Source organism: Mya arenaria, chromosome 4 (genome assembly GCF_026914265.1).
Source record: "Mya arenaria isolate MELC-2E11 chromosome 4, ASM2691426v1".
NCBI classification, from domain to species: domain Eukaryota; kingdom Metazoa; phylum Mollusca; class Bivalvia; order Myida; family Myidae; genus Mya; species Mya arenaria.
In genome coordinates this window covers 77,916,161-77,936,118 of record NC_069125.1, presented here as the reverse complement: position 1 = coordinate 77,936,118, position 19,958 = coordinate 77,916,161, and the positions used below count along the sequence as shown (strand labels likewise).

Sequence of the window (19,958 nt, the reverse complement as noted above, 5' to 3'; positions counted from 1 at the left end):
GAATTATTAAACACAAATACAAACGTATCACCAAACACATTTTCCCCAATCGCAGAAGGCAATGTACAGTTGTATTTTGTGTGCAATAAAAACGTATTTTCTTTCATTTCCATATCAGCGACAGTTTTAAAAACACTTAGACAGGGTTACCTTTGATGGACCATATAATTCGTTTAGTAGAATTACAGAATGTTCCGTATTTGCCCTCGGAAAATGTAGCACTGCCATTATTGCTTCCAATTAAGTTAGCTACCTCAAGCACCAGACATCATGTTATAATCTTCCTGGGCACTCATTTTATGTTTGTTTTGTTCCACCATAGATCTCGGCGGTCGGTTATTGTAGTCAATGTTTAATGAGCTAATGTAACAATAATTGCATCAATATCTGAGTAAACTGGACATACAGTACTAGGCGGTCGTTCTCTGCTGGCTACAATGACGCCGTCATTCTCGTTTGAATAGTTGCGCGCGAGGGACTATAGCATACAGTCGCGTGGTCTTCCTTCTCTGGAAGAGCTAGTAAAATGCTTTATGGAATTGGTTTCGCATTACGCCCAATTGTTATTGAGTGGACAATTTATTCTATAAAACAGATTCCATTGTTGCTAACTTAGACATATTTACCAAAGTAGCTAGCCTTATCGGATCTACCGAATTTCTTATGTGCCCTTCTGTAGTGTGTTTTTTTTGCATTTGGCGAGCTAGATGTTGAAATCCTTTGCACAGAACCTAACGGGAAACCAAGGGAGCCATTTGTGTTCACGATAAATATAATATGAAATGGAATTTGTTGCTGGAAGGAACTTGTGACGGTACCTGTTTGTGAGTATCGTTTTATTTTATGTTTTCTCATAGACTTACAGTATTAGAAACTTGTTTTAACGGAAATATATGCACTAAAATTAATAATTCGGTAGTAATTTAAACAAACAAAAAACAGCAGTAAATTTGTTCTGTTTTGTTCACAATTAAATGCATGGTAGAATGCAAAAAGGATTAATTAGGGAAAAAATACGGATAGTTGATAACTAGTAATTATTCTTTAATCTGTAATACTTGCAAAGTTAGTTAATTTCCTTAATATATAGTTGTATTAACGGTTGGACTCAAACGACATCAACTGATCTAGCGAAGTGATGGTCATTCAGTTCAAGTTAAGATATCTTCAGACGTTCAACTCGTTTGGACCTTACTTAGGCGTGTGAATTGTGGTCCGGGTGTTCGAGTGCACCATCTGTTGTAGCAGGAGCATCTCACACCCGCCAAGCCAATATCACATACAGCAATACGCACATTCTTATAAAACACTGGAATACAAATTGTCCAATCATTGTCAACTTCAGTGTCTGCTTGGGGAGTTATTGCGTGTTTAAACTGACTAGTTCTCTGGATTTTAATTCCATGCAAATCCACTTACAGCGGGAGATTTGTCAACAGTGAGTTATTAGCATTCTTTTACTTTGAAAAAAATAATTTATGCTTTTATACGGATTCGATAGGAATTTGCGTGTTTAATTAACTAAATTTTAAGATTATTGGATATGGTAAAATTACATTATATAATATAAATGACAATAATGACATTTAATGTAATATAAATCCCCCCCTAGAGAATTATACGTTGGTTTGTCAAATTATTTATATAATGCTAAAGGCAGTTTATGTGTCATTATTAAACCAATTATCTACAGCTAGTGCATAATGTCATATAATATACCAGCGGAATAAAATTTGCATGTTACACTATTGGGGTTCCTAGATAATATCTTAAAAAGTAACTTCAAATGAGCAATACTTTCTGCATAAGGCCGCCGGTTATAAGGAAGTACTCCTGTATATCAGAGTTACATGGTATGTTAAATAATCCAAGCTCAATATATACGGAGAAGTTGGTTCGCATATTTTCTCTATCCGTTTACAAGTAATTATACCACGACATTTAACAGATTTGATAACTGTATCTTCATTCTATATTACCACATATGTACGTAGACTTTGATATACTTGCAACAATGTCATTCATAACAGATGGTATTGCATACGTCTGTATGTTATACAAGTGTTTTACTAAACTACATCATATTGTAAGAAACCTAACATTACTTTCAGTGTTACACCATATATTTTTTTAGTCTTATCATTGAAGCCATTTAAGTATCATGTGTTTTGTTAATTGTTAAAAACGAGGACTTTAAAGTATGATCTAAAATATTAATGTGAAATACGGGGTGACAATGGAAGCAATTATGGGGTCTTGTTTCAAGCAGGCTGCCATTGAGGTCTTGGATGGGTATTAGTAGATTCATATGGTTGGAATGACGTGTTTAGCCCTTCCGGTGACGCTTAATGGATCAATTTACATGTGTTCAAAGTGAAAATTGACACCTTTTTATTAAAATGATAAAAAATAAAATTAGTTAGTCAATTTTTAAGATTAAATACAAGCACTTTTTTAGGATCAATGATAAAAAGAGATAACCAGAAACCCTCAAAACTCAGAAGTTATCAAACATTTCATTCACAATTCCATCAAAACAGATTAAAATCGTTGTCGAGTATATGGAGTTGAGTCTGTACAAAACCCCTTTTCCGTGTTTTTTTTTGTGCAAAAATAAGGAAGTAAACATAGTTTTGATTCATTTTTCCTTATTTTGCAGCTTTAACATATCATATCAACCAAACCTTTATATCTGTGTTATAGATTATAAGCCGTTATAGGAACATTAAGGAAATGTGAACTATGTTGATGATAAATATTAGTTTGTATTCATATTTGATAGATTCAAAATTTACCTAGCTATTATGATCGGGACCGACCGAGTATGTTTAAATTTATTGTACTCTCAAACGAAGGCATTGTCATATAAGATGGCTATTTTTATATTACAGGCAAATCAGATAATATAGTGAACATTCCAGAATTACTTAAACTAGATGTAATTGCCGCTTGAAACAATGTGTTATTATTTGTTTATAATCATGTACATTTATTTATGCCATTGTGCATGCAATGATGATTGTTTTGATGACAATAAGCTGTATGTGCTTGTATCTTAATAAATGTTCTGTTATGTTCTGTGCATTTGACAAATTTTTCAAGTCAGAAGTACGCGCTACAATAAGAATCAGACTTTTGGGGGCAAAAGCATTCTGCTTGAACAAATTACCTCACTAGAACATGCAAACAAAATGAACCGACTTTGGAGTAATTTTGTAGAATTTGATCCAATACTCCAGTAAATGTACATGTACAGCTGTATTGTATTTTAAGATTACTAAAATGGTTGTTCGATTATCGTGAAAGACCGTGTTGTAGTCGCTATAAAGATATTATATATAGTATACGTGTTGCTGCAACCCGCATTTCTAAGAAATGTTCAAACAAACTGTATTACCCGCGAGTCAAGTCTGGGGCTGAAGATAAGATTGCATTAAGTAAAGGTTATCAAAATATATTCGGTAATCAATACAAAAGCCAACACTTTCTCAGGAAAAGATGACAAATTTGGCCTCATTTTATTGTTAGAGAGATTTCCGATGCCTGATTCTCCATACAATACTGACAGATTATTAGTTTACCTCATTACAAAATATAGACATATTATTTGCTAAATTGAAATAATGAGACGAAGCGCAAATATGAGATGCAACAGAGAGCGATCCAATCTCAGCCTCCTCACAAATTATGGAGCCTTGTCAGTTCAACCTCTTGGTAAAGGAATACCATGCTTCCGACAATAGCGTACATTGGCGATGAAAGTGATTCATTACATTTACTAAGAAAATACGAACTTTGTAAATGCTATGATGTATACGTATACACTGCATGATTGTTATTTTTAATAAATACTCACTGTTCGTACATGTTTCTTAAAGTCCGTTTGAATTATGTATCGAGATTACATAATTATGTAACCTACAAGAACTGTTTACACATAAGGACACAGTTCGTAGCTACTTTGTCACGCGAACGCATTTGAATTGGTAGAGTCAAACATGTTGGTGTTGATGAATTCGTCATTTAAATAACCATTTGACAGTTGTGTTGAAAAGGAAATCAAACAGCCTTTAGATCATAAGCAGCATTATACTTCCTGAAATGGGCCAAATGTAACGAACAATCCAGTGATACTTCTCGATGTCCCATTGACAGATATCAGGTTCGTAGAACTCGGGAGATCTGTCTCAAATCCATGTTTACAAACTCTATCGGTTCCTGAGACCATTCACAGAAAGTAATTGAATTTACGTCAGGCTTTATTGGCAGAAATGAGCACAGTTTCTTCTTCTGTTGCAATAGTTAGTTTCTACATGAAATGATAAAACTGTTTCACTCTTCTATTAAGTATTGCATGGACCACAAATATTCACCAATTCGGGCGTAAAGGGGTTCTTCCTTAATTACTCGCAAAACGTATGCGTTATGTTCATGGAGGTTGTTGATCTTAAATTGAAACCTACATATGAATAAGCTTAGACTATAAAGATTTAATACACAAAAAGGTGAAGATGGCACTAATTGATAACTCAGCATTGCCATTGATTGTTAACGATGTAAAAGTCTTCTTTTTTCAATATTTACATTAAGAAATATGTGAGGGTTAAACGTTTATTGTTGTAAGCAGAATGCTGGATTCATAGAAATCCAGGAAATCGAAAAGGTTTGTTATGATAGTGAATATCAATATAAATGTATAAAACTTATTAAAAGACAAAATCCGTAGATTTGCATGATCAAGGTTTATTGTGAGTCTAACCGTATCACCCTTGTAAAACAGTGGACGGCAGAATTGTGGGACATTATAGACATATAGTGTCCATGCTTTTGTATCAGTGTTGTTTATCTAATATAGACAAGGCGTCCATGACTTCGTTTCAGAATTGTTGAGCTAATATAGACACAGCGTCCATGACTTTGTATCAGAATTGTTGATCTAACATAGACACAGCGTCCATGACTTCGTATCGGAATTGTTGAGCTAATATAGACAAGGCGTCCATGACTTCGTATCAGAATTGTTGAGCTAATATAGACAAGGCGTCCATGATTCCGTATCAGAGTTGTTGAGCTAATATAGACAATTCGATTTCTCATACATTTTGACTTCCGTCTACCTGCACGCCAAACGACATCATCTTACACTAATAAGCAGGTTTTCGATTAATTTAAACAATTTATATTAGAATTAAGTAAGACACGTGTTAGCCTATTCGTGCATGATGCGTTTCTATAATAAAGTTATTCAACTCTGTATTATTTTTATTATTATGATTTATGCATTTCTATGTTAAAAGGCTATTTTAATACTGATGGGTTAATCGTGTGGTTTAAAACTTATTTATATTACAACGGGTATGAAACTTATTCATTTAAGGAATGAATTGCGGGGTTGATGTCATTATCGGGGTATGAACGCAATTGGGTTGGTCAATGTGTGTGGAGTCCGAAGGACTCCATGCGTACTTTGACCAACTCAATTGCGTTCATATCCCCGATAATGACATCAACCCCGCAATTCATTCCTTATATTTACCCCAATAGTTCATTATTTCATCCAAGAATTGTTAAAAAAAAATCTTCGTTTCATTTAAGAAAACCTTTAAGTAATCCTTTCTTACCCAATTCTGTAAATAGAACGACCCGACTATAACCGGAAACATTTTTTTCAAATGACGTCACAATAACGCGGGAAAAGATCAACCACTTGAAATCACTTTAAAACGTAAAATTGAAACACTTCTGGTACCATTATATTTAAGATATAATAAACTAACACTTTTAAAAATGTGATCTATATTTTACGGGACCTGCAGACACAATACAACCAATAACAAGATCAATAGCTTTCATGTATATTGTTATGCAATGAATTACGATCCGAACATATCCGAAGATGTTGCGTTCATCGATTGATGAACGCAATTGCCGAAAGGCAGTTCATTTAAGGAATGGAAGTTGAGGTGTAAATATTTTAAATTGATTGTGAAACTTCTATATTTTACATCGATTGTAAAACAAGTTAAAACAGTATTATATAAATCTCTCTCGTTGGCACGATGTTACGGGAGAGAGTGGTTTTGTTTAAACGAGGAAACCGGAGTACCCGGATGGAACCCACTTCTTCGGCTTGGTGAGCACCAACCAAAAGCATTTATACTAACTACCATTGACAATAACACATGTCTTTATCCGAACAAATCGTAAGTAGCGTTTAGATACACACATAAGCTTAGTTTGTCAGTCTTTTCCTGTCCAAATTCTTAGCATTATTGTGTGGGCAAATGTCCGGATACTCATCGAAGATGGCGATCTTTTACCGCTTACAACATTAAATATTTATATAATTACCGAAGACATACGAGTGTCATAAACGATCGAATAACTTGATTGGTTGAATAATTCAGATGTAAGGCCGCTTGTGTTTCACGGTTTTGCATCTGCAATGACACCCCACGATGACCGGCAGCTGATGTAGTATTATTTACAACACTATTATGGTGAATTATTGCTGCTCCGCTTCAATATTTCATAATAAAGTTCCGAAATGTGACTAAATGTATGAGCAATTGTTTCTGCAACTAGTCAGTATTGTTTCTTTTTGCTGCTTCGACAATTGTCCAGACGACCGCCCTATTACAATACCAGACTATTACAATACGAATTACAATATATAAATATATATTAAATAATTACAATACAACACAAATGTTTAATCGCATCAAAGTGTATGCTATTATGTTAATGTAATTATCAAAATATTCTACCGTGAAAAACTTTATGACAAAAAGTAAAACTGATTTTAAATCAATGAAATTTAAAAAAAAACGGAATGTAATTATGCCAGGAAAAAAGTATTAAAAGTGCCCGAAAACGTGTGTTGTGAGGCGAGTAATACAGTTGATTCCCTCACCTAACCTAGGGGAAAATCGATGACATGCTTTAAAGGCTCCGAACCATTGCAGAATTACATTGATATGCTATTTCATGAAACAGTTAAAAAAAATGCCTGAAAAATGCCAACAAGTGTTGGCTCAATTTATGTTGACACTTCGCAGACATAACTTGACCGAGTGTCATATCTCAATACACTCATGCACACATGAAGACAACCAAGTGCTTTCATAAATTGAATCTTTTCACGAAAACACGTTGCAGTCACAGTGGCATTGTGAATTAGCAAACGTTACTTAATGCAAAGGACTTAGACTCTAAAAAAATAAATATTTTCAAACACTTACATGGGAAATTGCGTTGGCACGAAAAAACCCTGAAACGATTATTTTTAAACGTTTTAGGGAAGATTAGAGTTTTACATCATTCCTCCGCTACTTAAGTAATCTCTTTTTCCTTCACAAAATTCATTTCAACGGAAGATTTTAAGCTTAAGACAAATACATTAATTCTATTTTCTCATTTTCTTTAACCACCTTACTAAGTGTGTTTATTGCTTAATCCGACAGTCGTTCCAGGAAACCCATTATAGATGGATTGCAGCGTTTAGAAAGAGTCGACGCCTATAATACACCTTTTAATTTTCCTTAATTCGTTTTAATTTTTGATGCGACCTGGATTTAATGGCACGAATAATGCATTCTATAGTAGATTCCATTCCGAGCGTACGATAATTCGTTGAAATCAGGAACCATGTTCCAAGCAATTGCCAGTAAATGGATTATATGGCTGGAATGTCTGTTTTGCTAGAGGAGTACTAGATGTTAAATATTTGATGACAAGGTCGTTCGAGCGGTATTTATTGAGTATGTTGTCTAACTTAATAAGTTATATCATTCATTGAACTTTGTCTAGAAACCTATCAAATCTGCGCAGAGGAGTTCACTGTAGGTGCAACCATTCACATTTTGCCATATCGATGATATTAATTATATTGCTATTGTTAGAATACACGCAAAGACTACACAAGTCAAACATAGAAGATGGGATTTGATAACGAAAAAGACACCAAATGTCGGGTTTGTTAACGACATTCAGCCCAATTTTCATTCTCTGTAGTAGCCCCAACATTCTTATAAACGCATTTTGTTTTCGTTGAAATCATGTGTGTATGACATACTCTTTTATTTACGTCCTTTTTCATTCCCATATGGTCTCAAACGGTCATGTAAAGGTCTCACTCTATCGTCTAGTTGCACATTTCCGTATGGTATAAAACTATCGTGTGTGAGTATCACTCTTTCATGCCATATGGTCTCTAGTCATTTGCTCATTATCATGTGGTCTTTAACAGTCGTGTGTCCCTTCTCAGTATCATGCGATCTCGAACTTCTGTGTATGTGTGTCTAACCCATTCTCTTTGTACCTTTCTCATTATCATACAGTCTCCAACTTCCGTGTATGTGTGTCTTGCTCCTTCTCTTTGTAACTTTCTCATTATCATGCGGTCTCGAACGTCTGTGTATGTGTGTCTGTCTCCTTCTCTTTGTACCTTTCTCAATATCATGCGGTCTCGTACTTCCGTGTATGTGTGTCTGGCTCCTTCTTTTTGTACCTTTCTCATTATCATGCGGTCTCGTACTTCCGTGTTTGTGTGTCTGTCTCCTTCTCTTTGTACCTTTCTCATTATCATGCGGTCTCGTACTTCCGTGTATGTGTGTCTGGCTCCTTCTCTTTGTACCTTTCTCATTATCATGCGGTCTCGTACTTCCGTGTATGTGTGTCTGGCTCCTTCTTTTTGTACCTTTCTCATTATCATACAGTCTCGAACTTCCGTGTTTGTGTGTCTGACCCATTCTTTTTGTACCTTTCTCATTATCGTGCGGTCTCGTACTTCCGTGTATGTGTGTCTGTCTCCTTCTTTTTGTACCTTTCTCATTATCATACAGTCTCGAACTTCCGTGTTTGTGTGTCTGACCCATTCTTTTTGTACCTTTCTCATTATCATGCGGTCTCGTACTTCCGTGTATGTGTGTCTGGCTCCTTCTTTTTGTACCTTTCTCATTATCATACAGTCTCGAACTTCCGTGTTTGTGTGTCTGACCCATTCTTTTTGTACCTTTCTCATTATCATGCGGTCTCGTACTTCCGTGTATGTGTGTCTGGCTCCTTCTCTTTGTACCTTTCTCATTATCATGCGGTCTCGTACTTCCGTGTATGTGTGTCTGGCTCCTTCTTTTTGTACCTTTCTCATTATCATACAGTCTCGAACTTCCGTGTTTGTGTGTCTGACCCATTCTTTTTGTACCTTTCTCATTATCATGCGGTCTCGTACTTCCGTGTATGTGTGTCTGGCTCCTTCTTTTTGTACCTTTCTCATTATCATACAGTCTCGAACTTCCGTGTTTGTGTGTCTGACCCATTCTTTTTGTACCTTTCTCATTATCATGCGGTCTCGTACTTCCGTGTATGTGTGTCTGTCTCCTTCTCTTTGTACCTTTCTCATTATCATGCGGTCTCGTACTTCCGTGTATGTGTGTCTGGCTCCTTCTTTTTGTACCTTTCTCATTATCATACAGTCTCGAACTTCCGTGTTTGTGTGTCTGACCCATTCTTTTTGTACCTTTCTCATTATCATGCGGTCTCGAACTTCAGTGTATACATACATGTGTGTCTGACCCATTCTTTTGGTACCTTTCTCATTATCTTACGGTCTCGTACTTCTGTTTATACATTAGTGTTTGAAAATCGGACTCCATTTGCTATCGATAATCGAATCGAATCGGACCAGGCATATCGATTTACTATCGGACAATAATTGAAAGTTCATGATATCAGCAAGGAATACATTCTTTAAACATAGTATCATAATGAGCATTGAAATGGTTAAACCTGGTATCAGTACGTGTGATGCTATTGTCATGTTTTTTACAACAGTAAGTAAATTTCCATAACATTTTTCTGTGTTTAATAACCAAACGAAAAAACATAACAACATAACCTATACTTAATAATTGCACATCAATTGCAAAATGATGCACACCGCATCAAGTAAATTATCTTAGCATTTTATTAATGTAAAAGCATATTAAATATTTGTGAACCAGCTGAACATTCGATAACCTGTCATATTGAACATTTCATTAGAATATCTTAATTTCATAACATATTCACAAAAAAAGTAAATTAGTTAATTACAAACGATACCAAAAACGGTTTCAAAAACAGAATGCATCGAGCCGGGATTCCCGGTATCTGCAGAGAAGACCGGACCCACTTCACCATAGAGACAGGTTATTGAAGGTTTTATGAAATATATCAACAATTAAAAACAGTTTGTAATTTTGGGAAAGTTTGTAAGTGTTTAAGCAAAGGTGTTTACATTCACCCCATTTGTGTAGGAGAGTGAGCTCCTTTTTTAAAATGAACTCAACGAGAATTTACCTAAAAGAAAAATTGACATTTACTTTTACAACAAAACAAAAAAATACGTAGTTACCGGAAGTAACATTAGCGACATCGATTTTAGAAAACCGCTACGATTGTCGCCGACATAGCATTGTCAGCGACGATTAATCGATTTTAATCGATAATCGTTTCATCACTAGTATACATACATGTATTGTTTGACCCCTTCTGTTCGTACCTTTCTTATTATCCTACGGTCTCGAACTATCGGGTTTGGTCGGCTGTTTCATCTCTGATATACCACTGGACACAAGGCTGCTGTTTTGTTTGTTTAGAATGAGCACTTAGCAAGCTTTCTGTTATATTTAATGGATGAGTTGAAAAACGGTACTAAACGAAGAAAGGAAAATGACAAATATTTCAGATTCAACGCATAACAATATTTTTTGTGAGGAGCTTAACAATAATTAGATATTAATTTTTGAATGACAAAAAAAGAATGTTGGTTTGATTGTATTTCATTTTACGTATCGTATAATGTTCCGACCAATAGAGAGGTGAAATTGGACCTGGATTTGTGGTGTTTGGATGTGTGATATTTATTGTTTAAGGTTTCTCTTTAGATTATAATTCTGGACATATTGAAGGTAAACAATCAAACGAATAAAACTTGTTTGCCCTAGGTCATTAAGATTAGGCAAGTTTATAAGACATCGTAATAGTAAGTAGTAAGCCGCTTAAGGCGAAGCATGTGATAAAAAACGTTGGACGTAAACGTCTCGATATCTGTCATATCAAATATTCATTGCACGGTGCCTATTCATGTCCGTATAAAATTACTATCGGTAGTTATCCAATTAAGAGAGCTGGGCTTTTGTGTGACAGAAATGCCCAACCATCATTTAGATGTGTTTATGGCCACCATTTGCATACCAGGAGAATAAACCGGCGATCTCCCCTCAGAGATAGAGGAAATGTCAGCTTGATATAACACGGCTGGGTATTCACACAGAAATACTGTTTTATTGTAACATCATCGAGGACCGTGTTCCCCTGAACGGGTCCTTGTTTGCAACAGTAAAAACCTATCGGAGAAAAAAATGTTCTGTCTAACAAGTATAATTCAAGTCTTATGAAATATGCAGCACATACGGCAGTTATGTCGATTTGAAAGAAACACGTTTAATTTGTTAAAATTAGAATATTTAAATAATGTAAGTTTTAAAAGGAACTACGAAGGATAGTGCTGGTGCCCTGCTCAGTCGCATTTCTGTTTAGCCTCTAAATGAGTTGGAAGTTTATACGTGTACACGTAGCTGTTGGCCCATACAAATCTGTAAAGCGGTCTTGGTGGTTGCTGCTGGTGAAATAATGATGCTGGGACATCAGTTAAGCCGGTTTTAGCATTTGTATTGTGTTGCCATTCAGAAGCTCGTATTACCGACATAGTAGACTGTGTTGACATATGCGCTCCACAGAATCCTAGTCAAAATACAACAGTATGAAACGACACGAAGAACAAATAACGAACATTGTTTCATCCTCAAGGATCCCCGTCCAATTTGCGGTGAAGTATCTGAAACTGATTTAATTCTGGAGGAAACATGGGACCCTCTGGCACTTTAAGGAGACTGCTCAACGGCTTTACAAACACTCTATGTAAAGTGTGGACACTTGAAACAAGTTAAAACCGGAAATAACATTGCATGTAGACTATATTTTGTGAAGGTTTATGTTTTAAATATCAAGTATAGTACTACCACGCGAATTTATGTGGTCTGGTTGTCATTGTTGTTGATGAAAATCGCCACCTTGTAAGTTGTTGTGTCTTGTAGGAATTACAACTGATGTTTACAATCAAAACTCGCTATGTCAAAATCGTTGGGACCTCGGAAGAAAATAATTCGAGATAACGAAAATTCGATATATAAAAAATAAAAAGTGTAAACAAAACCGAAAAAAAGTCGAAAAAAAACGACATAACCAGAACATCGATATAACAGAGTTCGACATTGCGAGTTTCGACTGTATATCCAACCAAGCGGTGTAACATATCCCTACCGTAACGAACATATTTTTTATATCAGATAAACAACATCATATAAATTGATCGTATTTTATTTGCCTATTTTTATTTAAGCAAATAAAAAACGATAGATCCATGTGATCCCGTTTATTTTTTGGTATTTTTGTATATATATATATATATATATATATACAAAAATACAAAATATTAAAAAAATAAATATACATATATAAAAAATATACTTGCTTGTGAAGCAAATGGTAAAGTTTGCATGGATTTCCACGTGTTTTTTTTTCTTAATTTAAGAGAAGTGCAATATTTGTCGTGACATTGTTCTGACGTTCATACGGTACTTTTTGTAACAAGTCGTTTTTGCGGACGCACATTAAAATGGTTACAAGTTGAAGTTGAAACTAGTTGCTGCGGGTTCGGCATCGGGCGCCTCACCAATAGTCCGAGCTGCATTTTCATGATTTACCATAATCGTTCTATCAAGCAACGCTTTGTGCAGATCATGTGACTAATAGTTCCACACAGTCAGTGTCCATTGAAGCGTCATATTTGCGGGGATTACAATTCAATAAGCAAGATTATTTTAGTGTGATAAAAATATAACATGCATTCGTATGCAGAAGGCACGTTCTCGTTAATTGAGTTATACCTCGGGTGAAAAATTATGTTAACACATAGTCGACATGCGAAAGCGCTTTAATAATGCCTTTAAACAAACCACCTATTTAATTTCGGTCCGTTCTTGATGTTTCTACAAAATGTCACATTTACGGTTTGAAACTGTTCATCAAAACCCTAAAATTGTATTGTAAAATCCCGCCCGAGGGACAACTGTCGTGCCAGATTATTGATGTTGGTACCGGTAGAGTTTCCTTGGCAACCGTGACTGGCGGTTCGAGCTGCCCTAGGTGTCGTTATTATTTAAACAGTCCATGGATTTCCCCGGTGGGATGGAGCGAGGGAATGCTCGTCTGATTTTTCCCATTTGTAGAGGCATGCTATCTAATTCTCTAATGAAGACAAACACACTGTTAACGCCTAACAAGGCTTGGCAGAAAATGTGTCAGTTTATTTAGTTGACAAATACCTGACAAATACCAGCATCGGCATTAACTTTGATAGAGGATAGTTCTGTAAACCCATTTTGGTTCCAAAAAGATTGTAGATCAGAACTATAAGATATAAATGATAAACATGTACCGTGAATTGACGGTTATGATTTCTAGAAGTCGAGGAAAAGGATGGATGTGCTAAAACTTCTGGTTCGAAATCAATCTCAGCAAGAAAAAAGTTGATACTAGAAACATGATTTCCATGTCTTTTCTCCATTAATACATACTTTCTTATTCAAGTCGATGTAAACGGGTGTGTGGTGGAGGTGGGGTTAATGGAATAATTGTATTTATCGCCAATCAATGCTACGAAATTGAGTTGATTCGTCTTCTTTTCTGTCACATATATTTGCCATTCATCATGACATTACGATGTACGATACACACGATACAGGTATATGTGAAACAGTTTTAAATTCTTTAACAAATAGCCATGCAAAATGTTTCTTCAGCTATCCACGCATGCCTAAAGCTCGCTGATGCTGTGTTTCAGAGCTGTGCAAGTCATGGTTTAGCTCTAAAAAGGTGTCATCATTACTTTAAAGCAAACAATTAATTGAGAAGTGAATTCCTTGAGGATTTGGCTGTTCGTAGCTGAGTGATTTTAATTTTCCAAATTCCTCCTAATCCTGTTTACTCTAAAAGACAACAACGAATGTGGAAACGAACTGTAAATATTACAATAACATATCGCCGCTCTTTCCCATACATGTATATAGTTTGCCACGCGCTTTTCTTAACTGTGTTTTGTTTTTGTTAACATTCATAATATATTTATTGAATCTTGAGCAATTCAATGATTATGAAAAGTTTGGTGAAATCCAGAGAACCCATAATGAATTTTAAACTATAAAAAAACTTATTGTCTTTAATTCATCATGTTTGGGGTTTTTCCTGATACCGCAGTACAGCTGTCTAACTAACTTGGAAAACGAAATCCTTTAGAACTCTGGAAAATTCCTTTCCAAAAGCCTCTGTGAGCATTAAATGTGTCTGATAATGGCGCAGTGTCAAGCTCATTGAGTTAATGAAATTAGAGATGTGCCATTGGAGGGTCTTTGTTCAAATAGTTTCCTTTTCGAACCACTCAGGCATTCTTTTTCCGATTTCTTCACACCATCTTATGTTGCCGAAGTATTCTATTTTGGGTTAACCTTCTGCAGTTATTAAAGTCTTTAAAGGGTGAAATAAAGGACAATAAAATGTGGGGTCAATGTTTTTTCTTTTCTTTTTTTTTTCCTTTTTTTTTTGGGGGGGGGGGGCTTAAGGATTCGTACTGGTTTTACAGTATATCAAGTTTGCAAACGTTAAGCATTATGTTATATCAATATTTTAGAGGTTATACAATTCATGTTTGCTTCTTGTTTTCTTTTTGGTATTTGTTGCTCTTTTTGGCTTGTTTACCAGATGACCGCCATATAAAGATTTGTGTCGTAGTTTAAACAACTTTATAGGGACGTTTCATGACGTCATATAAAGATTAGTGTTTCAATTCTAGCCACATATTTAGGACGTTTTATGGCGTCATATAAAGATTAGTGTCGTTATTTTAGCCATGTTGTTGGGACGTTACATGACGTCATATAAAGATTAGTGTCGTTATTCTAGCCACGTTCTGGGGACGTTTCGTGGCGTCATATAGAGATTAGTGTCGTAATTTTAGCCATGTTGTTGGGACGTTACATGACGTCATATTAAGATTAGTGTCGTTCTTGTAGCCACGTTGTGGGGACGTTACATGACGCTATATAAAGATTAGTGTCGTTATTGTAGCCACTTTGTGGGGACGTTTTAATGACCTTTGTGGGTCGGCAACAAATACTTCTTGGAGTTCTTAAAAACACAGAAAAAACACACATTATTTTATCACTCCCACATGGAACAATTACGAAATCAACAACAGTAACTTACAAATGATTATGTTATGGAAACTACAAGTTGAAAAAAGAAATGATATTGCTGGTATTGTTTCTTTGAACGATATGTGTATTGTCGTTTTGTAAGAAAAATGTGTGTTCATCAATAGAAGTTGTACTTTGTTGTTGTTCCGGATATGTTTTATGCATCCATGGCATTTTGTGAAATGGCGCTAGTGTCACAGAGGAACAATTGCATCGTGCCAACTTAAAGGGTAAAACCGGCTTCAGACTGAAGAACATTCCTGATGTCGATACAGTAGAACATTGTTAGATGTTATTCTCAGCAATATTTATCGAAAGGGATATCATATATTTGAAGAGTGGATTCGTTATTTGTTCACCCACGCCGTGTCGAGCAATCGACCACCATCCCATAATGCAATTCATTATCGCCCTCTGTTTCTACTTCCTGGAACGAGCCAACAAATCAAACATTAGCTATATAATACTTTCATTTCCTTTTAAACAATGTTTACCGTTCGTATGTATTCAAATGAATAACATAATGGCACCATCAATCACACAAAAACACTGGACAGTTATAAAAAGCGAATATTCCGTAATTTCTTAGCTCTTATTTAAGGAGTATTGCAAGACACCATTTTCAAACTCTGTTTCATGATTTCCAGCGCTGTAATTATTCAACCGAATATAAAATCCCTAACAAGACTACTAAGTCTTAGATTCTTAGAAATGATTAAAGCTTAAAGTACAATTCAAATAATTACTTGACATGAATAACACGTGACCGTGCCTTGTCCCGTGGTCATTTAAAAGATAAGCATCATTTCTCTGCTTCATAAACCAGCATCCGATAACGACAGAAATATTCGTCCCGTGCGGCCTGCAGAACGCTGGTGCTGGGAATGACATCCGGCCACAGTGATAATGTTCCGTCTGATGTCGTTATGGACAAATTGCCTTCATTCTCTCTATAAAATATAACCAAATCAGATTATATAGCCATCACTAAAAAGCATTAGGATGTTGACGATTGATTTTAAGTTAGACATGACTCTACAGGTCGTCATTGTTATTTCCGGTCCATGGGTCATGAATTTCAGATTTATTTTGAGGAGTCGTAGCCAAAACAACACGCTATATATATCTCACTAAAATGAAACAAATATAACAAGAAAAATGCTTTAATATCGACCATCTAAATATTTTGAAGCGGATTCTTTGCACAGTGAAAGAGGGTCATGGTACATGGCGACTGTGAGCATTATGTTTTATGTACATGTCTCGGTGTCTGGCTAACTATCAAGTATGTTGATGTTCAATATAAAATCATATTTCAATGGTATAAAGAGAATCATTACTGCTGCTGTCAATTCGGAACATTCTGTATTTACAACCGATATTCAAGGTACAAAACATTCTTATCCGTGTGATTGTTTTACGAAAAGTACTTAATTGTTAATCAAATGTTGCCAACATACCCGTCCGTACACCGTCCCAAACAATATAAAATGGAACAGGCAACCCCATGAGTCTGTTTGAAAAGCTGCTCAATTTCTGTGCTTATCTTCTGAAGATAGTTCGTCGTCAAGGGATCTCCATTTTAAAACGAAATCAGCAGTTGCCATGGTAACGAATATAATATGATAGCAGATAAACCTATCCGTTTTGACCAAAACTGGGCATTAAGGACCAAAGATCAATAGGCTTCAACCGCGTCGATATAGCTTTGTCTAAATATTATATTAATATCGTTTCAATTTTTCCCTAAGGAGCAAGGAGAAATGGTTTCGGCTAAATTTACAGGTTTTATGTGTTTGGTGCAGTTTGCTCAGCATTTATAATTGCTTCGCTTTATTTTGCTTATTTTGGGTGTTATAACAGAATATTGCTGAGTTTGAGGTTTTTTTTTCAAATTCTTAAAGCAACACTCTTGGCTATGGTCAACACAAATTTTGTTTTAAATCATAACTAAAAAAAAAACAAATTTTCAGCTACACTATGCCTCCATTGCGATTTTTATTAGTCTTTCGTCTGATAGCTAAAAAATCGACAAAACAGATGTTCACTTAACATGCTAATCATAATCATAAACGTGTGAATGTTGACAAATTCCGCCCATGTAACATAATGATGTCCCAGTATTCCAGCGGCAAAGACATCGTCTAGCATTTCTGAGGTCACGACATGTCGTGTGCAAGACCCATGTTCCTACCTCAAAGGTCAAGGTCACATTTACAGGTTTATCAGTGCAGGATGCTGTATTTATGCAGATAGACTATAATTGGTCGTGTCAGGGCTCTTACTCTGTCACGAACGGAGGGATTTTAAAGTTATTGTTATATGTGTTCGTCATTTTAGGGCGAAGTTCAAGGTCACACTAAGAGTTTAATCCTCTTAAGAACCTAGAATAAGAATAATGCATATATGCACATACATATAGTTGGTTTTGTCCGGGCTGTATCTTTGTCACGCACGGGTGGAGTTGCTTGGCACATGTGTTCGGTACATAAATAAGAGGTGTCGCGTGCAAGACCCACGTCCCTACCTCAAAGGTCAAGGCTACATTCACAGGTTTATCATTATGGAATGCTGTGTATATGCAGATAGAGTATAGTTGGTCGTGTCCGAGCTGTCACTTTATCATGCGCGGAGATATTTTAAAATTACTTGGCACATGAGTTCGGTACATACAGACGACGTGTCTAGTGAAGAACCCACGTCCCCACCGCTTAATTCATTACTACCCTATATTTGAGGTTAACCATCATGGGGTTTTAAGAAATTGCATAATCCATTAAACTTGATGGCTATTTTGGGGCATTCGTAACTTAATGTGGTAGCTCTACGTACCACAGCTTATGTGCCTTAAACTTTTCGTATGTTTATGCGGACAACAGAAACACTTGCGTAAAGCTTGCCATATTCTAGTAAACGCTTTTCGAAAATATTTAGAAGTATATGCAAAGCATGAGCACTTTGAACGTTTTATTTCCGGGCCATGTGTCACTCGTATTTAATTAAAGTTGACTTAACAAAAAACCTACTATTGAATCTAAAGTGTTGGTACATGTATCTGTTTGAATATATGACATAGAGCAGAAATAGTCTGTTTAACTGTCATTTGTTCCTGTTACGTTTGTAATTTAAATTTAACATTTGATTTCATTGTCCCCAAGAGAATTGGTTCAATATTGTAAATTTGGATAATTGAAATGAAGTATTCAATGGTGTGTTTCAGCTAAAAGCACTTTGAGAGAGATGTGTTTGCTTTCACGTATTTGACTAAGTTCAATCATTGCTACTCCTGCATAGAAGTGCTAGGGTGTCATTGATTGGCTGTAAAAAAGGTCCTGAACCTAGATTGTCATTGATTGGTTGTAAAAAAGGCCCTGAACCTAGATTGTCATTAATTGGCTGTAAATGGCCTAAGCCTAGGTTGCCTTTGATTGGTTGTAATAAAGGCCCTGAACCTAGATTGTCATTAATTGGCTGTAAATGGCCTAAGCCTAGGTTGCCTTTGATTGGTTGTAATAAAGGCCCTGAACCTAAATTGTCATTGATTGGCTGTATTAAAGGCCCTGAACCTAGGTTGTCATTGATTGGCTGTAATAAAGGCCCTGAACCGAGGTTGTCATTGATTGGCTGTATTAAAGGCCCTGAACCTAGGTTGCCATTGATTGGCTGTAATAAAGGCCCTGAGCCTAGGTTGCCATTGATTGGCTGTATTAAAGGCCCTGAACCAAGGTTGCCATTGATTGGCTGTAATAAAGGCCCTGAGCCTAGGTTGTCATTGATTGGCTGTATTAAAGGCCCTGAACCTAGGTTGCCATTGATTGGCTGTAATAAAGGCCCTGAGCCTAGGTTGCCATTGATTGGCTGTATTAAAGGCCCTGAACCTAGGTTGCCATTGATTGGCTGTAATAAAGGCCCTGAGCCTAGGTTGCCATTGATTGGCTGTATTAAAGGCCCTGAACCTAGGTTGCCATTGATTGGCTGTAATAAAGGCCCTGAGCCTAGGTTGCCATTGATTGGCTGTAATAAAGGCACTGAACCTATATTGTCATTGATTGGCTGTAATAAAGGCACTGAACCTATATTGTCATTGATTGGCTGTAATAAAGGCACTGAACCTATATTGTCATTGATTGGTTGTAATAAAGGCCCTGAACATAGGTTGCCATTGATTGGCTGTAATAAAGGCCCTGAACCTAGATTGTCATTGATTGGCTGTAATAAAGGCCCTGAACCTAGGTTGTAATTTATTGGGTGTTAAAGGGCCCTGAACCTAGGTTGCCATTGATTGGCAGTAAGAAAAGGCCCTGAACCTATATTGTCATTGATTGGTTGTAAAAAAAACCTGCACCTAGGTTGTCATTGATTGGCTGTAATAAAGGCCCTGCAACTAGGTTGCCATTGTTTGGTTGTAAAAGGCCCTGAACCTATATTGTCATTGATTGGTTGTAAAAAAAACCTGCACCTAGGTTGTCATTGATTGGCTGTAATAAAGGCCCTGAACCTAGGTTGTCATTGATTGGTTGTAAAAGGCCCTGAACCTAGGTTGTCATTAATTGTCTGTTAAAGGGCCCTGAACCTAGGCTGCCATTGATTGACAGAAAGAAAAGG

General features: G+C 36.1%; 2 protein-coding genes across 3 annotated transcripts in view; one reads left to right on the top strand and one right to left on the bottom strand.

Annotated features, from left to right (window-relative positions):
- The first annotated feature begins 484 nt into the window (after window positions 1–484).
- Window positions 485–19,958, top strand: part of LOC128233008 (uncharacterized) — a 30,025-nt gene continuing 10,551 nt past the window's right edge. The window contains exon 1 of one of the 2 annotated variants that reach the window (XM_052946858.1): window positions 485–824. The gene's annotated coding sequence lies outside the window, so the exon portion shown is untranslated. Of the gene's footprint in view, window positions 825–1,309; window positions 1,439–19,958 lie in introns of those variants that run through there. The other variant, XM_052946859.1, reaches the window with a different exon arrangement.
- On the bottom strand, window positions 8,231–9,463 carry LOC128231095 (uncharacterized). Its single transcript, XM_052943516.1, has one exon. It carries the CDS (start codon window positions 9,461–9,463, stop codon window positions 8,231–8,233), a length of 1,233 nt encoding a protein of 410 aa, XP_052799476.1.